Source organism: Podarcis cretensis (assembly GCF_951804945.1).
Source record: "Podarcis cretensis genome assembly, chromosome: 3".
Classification (NCBI taxonomy): Eukaryota; Metazoa; Chordata; class Lepidosauria; order Squamata; family Lacertidae; genus Podarcis; species Podarcis cretensis.
Genome location: NC_137172.1, coordinates 16,038,862 through 16,049,310, shown reverse-complemented (window position 1 = coordinate 16,049,310; position 10,449 = coordinate 16,038,862). Strand labels below are relative to the sequence as shown.

The following is a 10,449-nucleotide window of genomic DNA, read 5'->3' as shown; positions in this document are numbered from 1 at the left end:
CATTTTTCTTTTGTTTTATACTTTCTGGTTGCCCCATTATCATATTAAAAAGTAGTTGTCTACGTTATAAATCAACCACTGCTAGGAGTTTTCTTTTTGTTTTCCAATGTATTTTTTATCAATTACAAATTCAGTGTGGAGTGAGCAAATTATTATTCTGAAAATGTGGTCCAGAGCAAAGAGCTTGAGAACCACTGAGTTAGCATTGGGACTATGAACGGAGAGACCAGGATTCGAATCCCCACTTGGCCATGAAACTCACTGGGTATGCCCTGTGGAGAACCTTAAAGGTCCATAAATAACACTTTGGAGGTCCTGAGCTTCAAGAAGGTTAGATTGGTCTCAACTAGGACCAGGGCCTTTTCAACACTGGCCCCGATTTGGTAGAACGCTCTGTCACAAGAGACCAGGGCCCTGCGGGACTTGACATCTTTCCGCAGGGCTTGCAAGACAGAGCTGTTCCACCTGGCCTTTGGTTTGGACTCACGTCTGACCCCTTATATGGGATTTGGTATATAAATTTTCCCTGGGCTTTTTTGCTGGCCCATGTAGGACCAGCTTGGATAGCTGGGTTGGGTGAATATCTGATGTTTCCTCCCTTTATGGTCTTGATTTATGGGCTGCTACTAAAATGAGGCTGCATTTTAAGCTGTATTTTAATTAACTGTTTTTTTTCTATTACATTTTATTGTAATTTATATTTGGGGTTAGCTGCCTTGAGCCCAGCCCTGGCCGGGGAGGGCAGAGTATAAATTATCATCATTATTATTATTATTATTATTATTATCTTAGGCCAGCCACCAACGCAACCTACCTCACAAGGTTGTTGGAAGGGACCCCAAGGGTCATCACATTGTACACCACCTTGAGCTTTTTTTGGAAGAAATGGTAGTATGTAAACGTTTTAAATAAGAATAGCAGCCCTGCCGTTCTCAGGAACTGGCATTCAGAGGTATGCTGCTGCCTCAAACAATGCAAGGAGAATAGCGGGTAGGCACTGGCGACCTTCACCTCACTGCATTTGCCTCATCCGCCCAAAATGTTGGCCATCACTTTGGCCAGGGCCACCTAAACCACTTTGTCCTCCATAATGCTGTGTTCAGGAGTGAAGACTCCTCAAGTGCCTGGATAGCTCAGTCGGTTAGAGCCTGGTGCTGATAATGACCAAGGATGCAGGTTCAATTCCCATATGGGGCAGCTGCCTATGCCGGCATTCCAGGGGGTTGGGCTAGATGACCCTCAGGGGTCCCTTCCATAGGATTCTATGGTTTGTGTCCTCTCCAGATGCCCACAGTGCAACCCTATGGAGAGGCTACTTGGTGCGACAGGTTTTCTTCCCCAAGTCAGCTCAGCAGTGCGATCCTGACCCTCCCTGCTGGGAAGCAAGGCCCGCCAAATTCAAGGGTCGCTCGCAGCCTAAGCCCGTGGAGAAAAGGGCCTCCCCTCCAGGCATCAGCCCAGCCAGCGAAGCCCCAGCTCCGGCCTTTTGTGTTCCCAGCCCTGGGAAAAGGATCTACGGCTGCCATGGCAACGCCGCCCCGCTGCATTCTGGGAGGCGTCGTCCATAGCCGCGGCCCGTGGGGGAGACCCCGTAGCCACTGAGCCGAACCGCCGTAGAAGACGCCCCGCGCACGGCGACCAGGGCGCCGGTTACCATGGCGACGGTAGCGGCGCGCGCACGCGCGCAGAGGGCGCCCGCAATCACATGTTCCGCCCCGACTTCCGTTGGCCGGCCGCCGTCCACGAGAAAACGGGCAGCGGCCGTTTATGGTTCAAGCCCCGCTCCCCTCACCCGGCAGTGCCTACTGCGGCAGGGGCAATTTCACGTCGCCTACTTCCCCCCTCCCGACCCGCTCCCTTTTTCCCCTTTTCAACCGCAGCTGGTCGGATAGGGGATCCAAGATGGCGGACCGGCGGGTGCCGGGCCGAGGCTGCGCGGTGACGTCAGCGCGCCAGCTCCGCCCGAACCCGGAAGTGCGTCTCCCGCTGTGGGCTGAGCGGCGGGGCGGCTCTCCGGATAGCGGGTCTCCCCGTCCCTCAGCCGCGCCTGCGGTGAGCGGCCATGGCGGCGGCCGCCGAGCTGCAAGGGAAGTACCAGAAGCTGGCTCAGGAGTATTCCAAGGTATTGGGCCGCGCCGCCGCCCCCTCGACGCGGAGGCCTCCTCGCGGGGCTGCCTCGTAGCGACGCCCCCGCCCCAGCTCCCTTCATACTGAGGGGACCCTCGCAAGGGTACGGGAGCCCCGCAGGGTCAGTTTTCGCGGACCCCGCTCGCCTCCGCCCTGGGTCCGCCGCTTCCTCCTCCCTGCCCCAGCCCTGTTGCAGCCGGGCAGAGACAGGCGCGGAATGACAGCTCTCTCCTCCCGTGGGAAGTGTTGAGCTACCTCGGGCAACAAGAGATGACTTGTGTCATTGTTTATTTGGGGGTGAAGGGCCAAGGCTCAGTTGCAGCGCACATGCTTGGCGTGCAGAAGGCTTCAATCCTTGGCAGTTCCAGGTGGTGGTTTTAATTAACGGGAGCTGCTCGTATTTGAGAGCTCCTGCACATTGTAGTAGACGGTACTGGGCTAGATGGGCAAATACTATGGCAGGTTGCTATTATTATTATTATTATTGAATTTATATACCACCCTATACCCAGAGTTCTCAGGGCAGTTCACAGAGCAAAATCAAAATATAGTATAAAACCACAAAATATAAAATAAAAGCAACCCAGTAAATGCCTCCAACCCGCCCCCCCCCATTTTAAAAGGGCATAAGAGGTTCCTGAGTGTGTACAGTGGATACTTGGGTTGCGAAGGTGATCCGTGCGGGAGGCATGTTTGCAACCTGCAGCACTGTGTGCTCTGCGCACGGCGGGTTGCAATTTGGTGCTTCTGTGCATGCGCAAAGCGCGATTTAGCACTTCTGTGCATGCACGACCACCGAAACCCGGAAATAACCCGTTCTGGTACTTCCAGGTTTCGGCGCATCTGTAACCCGAAAAAACGCAACCTGAAGGGTCTGTAACCCAAGGTATGACTGTACCTGCAAATCGGCATGGTGTGGGGAGCCAGGGGTCAGCAGTTAAGCGTTCCTGGATCAAATCCAGCCTGTTGGTACTTGCCCATCCCAATGTCTAACCCAGGGCAGAAGGGAGAGTGTAGGGGGAATGGCAGATACACATACCTCCCCCTCTTTTTTCAGAGATGAGGATATGGCTGTCAATAGCCACTAGCCACAAAAGCTATGTTTTGTCTTCACTGTTGGAGGCGAGTTTGTTTCTTAAAAGCAGGTGCTGAAAATCGCAACTGAGCAGAGCACTGTTGCACTCGGGTCCTGCCTGTGGATTTTCCATAAGCGCTGTGAGAATAAGATGCTGGGTTAGATGGGCTCCTAAGATCTTTGCATTCCTTGCAGGGCGACAGCTAGATGCTGAATAAAGAGTATACTTTCTGCACAGCTGCTTTCTTGCATTCACTATGATGGTGGCTGTTGTTTTCTGTTTTGTGTACTTAGGGAATATTAATGCAGGAGCTGTCCATACCAGCCCTTAGTGCTGATACAGTGCTGGGGCTGTTGCCTTTTACAAAGCAGTTGCTTGTCCTGCAAAAAAACAACAAAGTGATTACTGTATCCTTAGGCACTTTCATATGCATGGGTGTGCTTAGCTAGCCCTTGTATATTAAAAATATCAATAAAAAGCATTTTAAAAGCTTAGTAGCATCTTAAAATCTAACTAGCTTTTATGATGTAAATTTTCATTGACTGAAGTGTTAAAAAGTCTTATTTGTGATACTAACACTTTTTAAAGGGGTTGATGCTGAAGCTCTTCGCTGTAACAATCTCCCTCTTACAATATGACTGACGACTTCTAATTCTGACACCAGCATTTGTGTGTTAATTCCACAGCAGCAGGTCTGCACTATCGGTACACTACATTCTTGCATAGTTCATTTTCTCAGGAGATGCACACATACACACATGAATACTTGTTCCAAGATACTTCCTGCTACCAGTCTCTCTTGGTAGTGATACAGATTCTTTGTCATGAGGAAGTATATATACTTCCTTAGTGCTAGTTTTGAAGTGCCATCTGTTTTTCCTGTCTTTTCAACATCTTCTGTTATTAATATTGAGACAGAGTGTCCCCTGCACACAGGGCTAACTTGAAGTTGCTTCTTTACACTTAAGAATAATAGTTTCTTATTAGTATAGTGATGCCCTCCTTGGTAGTGAGAGCTACCAGCTATAGATAATGTGGATCTCTTGATTCTCCTGTCCAGATACAACTTTTTCTTTCTTTATTTTAACATTGCTGCTGAATTATTGCTATCCTTCATATTTTTTGTCTTTAGTGTTGGTGAGATGTTCAGTCAGTCTTCCCTTTTTCCCCCTACTCCCCTAGCACATCTGATTTATTCCTTAAGGCAGAGCTCTCCAAACTTTTCATGTTGGTGACACTTTTTAGACATGCACCTCAGTTTTGCTAGCAAACCGGAGGTTAAACTAACCCCTTCTTTCCAACCCCAGGAGGAGCGCAAGGAATGTTCACATTACATACCTACATATCTCGACACAGTTTGGAAAGCTCTGCCATAAGGCTTCCATCTACAACAGCTAAGAGGAAGAGATAATGGCAGTGATTCTAACAGTGCCTAATGAAAAAAGAGAGCTCAGGTTTTCCTGAATCAAGACCCCTATCCTGAGTACTATACCTAACTACTAGGTACATGAGACCACTATGGCCATTCAATGATAGGTAGATATCACTGTAAGAGACAACGTGGGTTAGAAGAGTTTGATTTCACCCCTAAAGGCATGGTCTCCCAAGATGGATGCCAACAGAAGAGATGAACCTGTTTGGAGCAAAACATACACCGGTAATCCTATAGATCAGGCTCGTCCAACTTCCAAGAGACTGTGATCTACTCCCAGTATATAAAAAAAACTGGCTGTGATCTACCCATTGTCATAGTCAGGAATAAATTGTTGAGCTTTTTTAAGGGGAGTACTGACCTAACGTTGAGCTTTTTGGGGGGATCAGTAAGGACCGCATGGGTGCAATTGACCAGGGACACGCACGCGATCGACCAGTAGATCGTGATCGACCTGTTGGACATGCCTGCTATACATAAAGAAGCACCACTATGTGTTGTAGTGTGAAAATATGAAACAAAACAGTTAATGGCTTAAAAATGTGTATTTTGCATGCCACGTCAACTGGGAAAGTAACTTGTCGTTTAAATGCCTTGTTCACCAGTGTCATTAACATTTTATCAAAATAAGCACTAAAATTCATTTTCCTAGTCGTGTAAATATGCACACAAAGGAACACTGCCCAGTCGGCTATCAAACGCACTTCCATTCTGAAAAGGTTGAAATGGAATTTGGACTCTTTCAGCCACCATCCCCCAAAAAGAAAATGTTTGACTTTTTTGAAGAGCAAGGACAGTCTGTTTTAAGTTTGGTATGATTTTTAAAACTGTAATTTAAATGAAACATTGCAAGTGTCGTGTACTGCTGCCATTGAATGTTTCCTACATCAGCTTCATTGACGAGTAACTCCTGAATGTCTGCTGAGGAACGCTGTGTGTTGATGGGGATTCTAGGGGCATTTTCTAGTTTTCGGGTCAGCGCCATGTGTGTCAATGCCCAGGCCTGTTGCATTTTGTGATAGTTGCATGTGACCTTAGAACACAGCCCACACAACATTCCCCTGCACCTTCATATTGAAGAGAAAGACCAGCTGCAGGAGGCAATATATTTTTCAGGGAGCCATACTTATTACTATCCATCTAATTGGGAATTTGGAACCATTGATAGGCAACTGAAGTGACCGATTCCAAGTCAGATCACCCGTCGGTCTAGCTCAGTTTTGTCTACCCTCACTGCTAAAGGCTCTTCACGGTTTCAGGCAGAGAAACTTGCCCAGCCCCACCTGGGGATGTCAGGGGTTGAACCTAGGACCTTCTGCAGCAGAGCATGTGTTCTGCTACTGAGATGGAGACCTTCCCTGGTAAATAGTTTGCAGACCATTCTGTGGTGGTGTCACTTCTGAGTCCAATAGACCCGCAAAGCTCCAGATTCTTCTACTTCAAAAATCACTGGGCTACTGAGACACACTGTGAACCAATGCCATCAAATTCTCCATGGAGCCAATATCTCCAGACCTTTTGTAGCTAAAAGTACTTTAGCAACCACAATCAGATTTGCACTGGAAGTTCTGTGTTTCAGCTTGGCGATGCCCTTCGCATCTTGAAAAAATTAGGTGGCTAAATTGACCTGCCCAAGTCTAAAATTTAATTTAGATTCTATATTATGAGCTTACAAATGACATTTATGCTTTTTCTGTGGTCCTTTGAGTGTGCTGCTTATTTTCCTAGAGAAAGGCAAGATTTTGCAGGTGGCTAATGATCAGCTCGATGCAACCTCATTGCTTCATCATTGAGTTAATGATTTCTCATTGTCTCTCTTTTGCAGCTTCGAGCTCAGAACCATGTACTGAAAAAGGGTGTGGTGGATGAGCAAGCAAATTCAGCATCACTGAAGGTATGCTTTTAAAACAATGAAGTGAAAATGAGCTTGATTCTGACATTTACTGCTTGCTTACATACACAGTTCTGTGCAGATCTGCCTTGTTTGTACAGGGTTGGCACCAGCTCCATGTCACGCATACATTCAAGGGCCAGGCTGTTTTTTGTTGACATTTAAGGTGTCAAACATCTCTTGGATATTTGAAGAACACACACCACAGCATGTATTGATAGAATCTTACAGAGATCTGTTGCTGCTGCTTCTGCAGAAGACAGCTGGCAAGTGAGGGTGAGGCCAATGAGAGCCAGCCTTCTGTTTTCCACCACTACTGCTACTGGAGAGAGGACCACTAGCTGTCAGCAGCAGAGGGAGGGGCAGAATCCCACATTCTGCTTTCCAGGGCTGTTATCAGCATAACTCAGGGGTCTGCAACCTTTAAGACAAAAAGAGCCACTTGGACCCGTTTCCGAAGAAAAAAAAACTGGGAGCCGCAAAACTCATCATTATAAAAATAACTTTTTTGTCACTTTTTTATTATTTCTTTGTTTGACCCCTCAGAATTACTCCTCCTCATAGAAATAAACGTTAAATTAACAAGTTACCTTTTTGTGTGTGTGCGTTCTTCACTCCCCTTCAAAACAGTGACCAGCGTACATGCCCCCTTTCAATGCAGTGACCAGCGTACATGCCCCTTACAATGTAGCAGGTGGGCGGGCGGGAAGGTGACGTCGGGACGGTGCGTGACTAACGCACGCACCGCCCCCATGCGACGTCACAGCCAGTACAGCGCCCGCCACAGTGGGGAGTGTCGGGGCGCACAATGCGCCTCCTCCCCTCACTAGTATCCGCCCCGGAGCCGCGGCAAAGGTGTAAAAGAGCCACATGCGGCTCCGGAGCCGCGGGTTGCAGACCCCTGGCATAACTCTTAACTGACAGCACCCAAGGGAGTTGCCAGATTCTGTTCTCCAAGTTTACTTCAAGAATCATCATACGATTTCTTTTGTCTGGGTGATACTCACTGAAGTAGTTCTATTAGCGCCAGGACTTTTGGCTGTGCAATAGAAATTCCTGCCTCTCCTCTTTCTCTATCTGTGCCCTAAATCTGTTCTGGGCGTCTCCCCAACCCTGCAGAACAGATTTGGGCAGATCGTGCCAGGAGTGGAAGTTGTGCAAACGGAATCCCCTGCACTAATGGAATTGCTTTGTTGGAGATCACTCTTTGTTATGATTTTCTACCAAATTACTGTAACTGGCTTGTGCAATGGTAATGTTTTTAGCTTCCTTGAAAGTGCTGCTGGAAAGGCCGGTATCAATCCAATAAGTATATGAATAAGGAACGAAATGAATTCAATCCTCATAGTTCTTCATTTCTTCCTCTCTCTTGCTGCTATAAGGGTGGATAAATAATTTGCCACCTGGTTTTCGTAAAGTGGTTTACGTTCCTCCCTCTCTGAAGCTGTGCAGGAAAGCTGCACAGAGGGGCTGGAAAAAAAATGACATCTGCCTAACTCTCCTGCAGTACTTCCAGCCTGGTTGAATGTGTATATGTGGTACAGCCAGAATCAACATGTGTATCCAAAAGATTGCTTTTATTTTGAATAGCAGATTAACAGGGTTGGGAAAATCTCAAGAGCAAGCATAGGAACTTAGAAACATAGGAATTTCCTTTATACGTCAAGCCATTAGTTCATCTAGTTTCAGATGTTTCAGATGGGAGCTTTCCCCAACTTTACATGAGGACACCAAGAATTTGAACCTTGGACCTTCTGCATGCAAGGCAGTTGCCCTACCTCTGAGTTGCTTAAAATAGCAATAGCAAAATACCTAAGGTTGCTTAAAATAGATGCTACTAGTTAAGAATTTAAATGCCTTTACTTTTCTTTTAAACTAGTCTTATGCTGGGTTTTCATTTCAGAATTTCAGTTTTTTATTCCAGTATTTCTAAGGAAGATAGCATCTGCTATGCCTCTCCCAACCCATAACACAGTGTGTAATCGCTTCCCTGTATACGGTCTACAGATTTATATGGAAGGAGTAAATAAGAATTTGCTTTTACTATTCTTGGTGCAGTAGGGTAGTTAAAGCTCAGAAAGGAATTGATTAGCATTTAAAGATCTCACAGATCCCCTTCTGTCTTTTCCTGGTGGGTGGAGAAAGTGCACTGTGGATTGGATGCTCTGTAAAGACAGGGGATGGGAAGTGTTCTTTCTTTAAAAAATTAGGACAGCTTCCTGCTTTGTAAAAAAGAAGGAAAAAGAAAATCTTGTCGGAATCTATTGTGATAAAACTGCTTCCCCCAAATGTAGGAACAATTGAAAATGAAGGACCAGTCGCTTAGAAAGCTGCAGCAGGAAATGGACAGTCTGACCTTTCGAAACCAACAGCTAGCAAAGAGGGTAGAGCTGCTTCAGGATGAACTTGTCCTAAGTGAATCTAAAGGCAAGAAGAACAAGGTGGGTACCTAGCTGAATCAACCTGTGCAAGTATTTCTGTGAAGCAGCATTTTCCCAGCCTTCTGTTGGTTGAGATATAACCTCCTGAAGTATTAGGCTTTGCTCTTGGATCCGAAAATAAGTTTCTTCATGAGCTGTTTTTTGGGTCAGGGAGCATGGCCGGCCGTGTGACATGGCAGAATTACCCACCTCCAGCAGTTGGAGGGCTAGTTTGAAGGAGGGCAAGGCAGAGGAATGACTCATGCAGAGGGGCAGTGGGGAACCTCTTCTATGAATGTGTTCTGTTGGCTCATAGAAGTCTATTATTGAGGCTAGAGTAAGCACCATTGCACAAACTGTAAATATGGGTAGGATTGCTTTGTGAATATATCAGTTTCTTTTGGGGCACTAGGCTGAAGTGGCTGGTCCAAGGTCACCTAGGAAGTGTTTCTTGAAAGCAGGCTTTCCCAGGCAAAGAGCTGACAAGTAAACAGGTGGCAACAGCTGATGCTCCTCCTCACTATCATCACCCTTTTCTCCCTTATCCTCTTGAGGCCAGAAGGAGAAGGAAGATAAGCAAGTGAGCTGCCATGGTCAGATTCAAGGGACTCTGAACACTGGGCTCCCTGCTGAAATTTAGGCCTCAGCAGGTGCCTCTGGTGTCTGCCCTGTTTGGCATTCCCGGTTACTGCTTGGTCTTCTCTGCTCTTCCTGTTAGATACTGATAATGCAATCTTAATGCATATTTACTCTGAAGGTAGCCCCACTGTGCTTTTTGGGTATTGCTCCAAGGTAATTGTGCATTTGGTTGCTGTCTAAGAGGTTTCTTTCCAGCTGTATTATCTGATTCCACCCCCACCCCCCTTCTCTCTCTGTCACTATTTTAGTATTTGATGTGTCCTAAAATGGACTTTGTCCATGGAGTTTTCTTGGCAGTGATACTGGAGTGGCTTGCCAGTTCCTGCTCCAGGTGGATCACGTTTAGTCAAAACTCTCCACTATGACCTGTCCATTTTGGGTGGCCCTGCACAGCATAACTCATAGCTTCTCTGAGTTATTCAAGCCCCTTCGCCACGGCAAGGCAGTCATCCATGAAGGAGTGTCTTGTGGAATACAGGCGTGCCTGGCATGTTCTAGTCCATGGGGTCACAAAGAGTCGGACACGACTAAATGACTAAACAACAACAACAACAAAAATGGACTGGTTATTTATTACAATTATACCATGCCCTTCCTCTGAGGAACCCTGAGTACCATATTATGCTTGATTCCCAGGCACTTATCTGGGTAGTGCCCAGGACTGGACCCCCTTAGCTTGAGCAACTAAACTGCGTAATGTGCCTTCTTGCCATTTAATGCAATCTCTGAAAGCAGATGTTGCCAGATTAGTTGAAGCCAGTTCGTTGCTCGTTTCCTGCTTCTCATTAAATCGTTATGACTAGCACATTTTATAGAACCCGTGGTGCAGGATCTTCAATAAAAGCAAGAGGAGGAAGCAAGCCA

At 46.7% G+C, this 10,449-nt stretch overlaps 1 protein-coding gene across 2 annotated transcripts in view; it reads left to right on the top strand.

Moving 5' to 3' along the window:
• Nucleotides 1–1,960: 1,960 nt before the first annotated feature.
• Nucleotides 1,961–10,449, top strand: part of PPP1R21 (protein phosphatase 1 regulatory subunit 21) — a 42,243-nt gene continuing 33,754 nt past the window's right edge. The window contains exons 1-3 of one of the 2 annotated variants that reach the window (XM_079968611.1): nucleotides 1,961–2,122; nucleotides 6,461–6,529; nucleotides 8,821–8,967. In XM_079968611.1, coding sequence (XP_079824737.1) covers nucleotides 2,063–2,122; nucleotides 6,461–6,529; nucleotides 8,821–8,967 — 276 coding nt within the window. In that variant the 5' untranslated portion in view covers nucleotides 1,961–2,062. The remainder of the gene's footprint in view (nucleotides 2,123–6,460; nucleotides 6,530–8,820; nucleotides 8,968–10,449) is intronic. The other variant, XM_079968610.1, reaches the window with a different exon arrangement.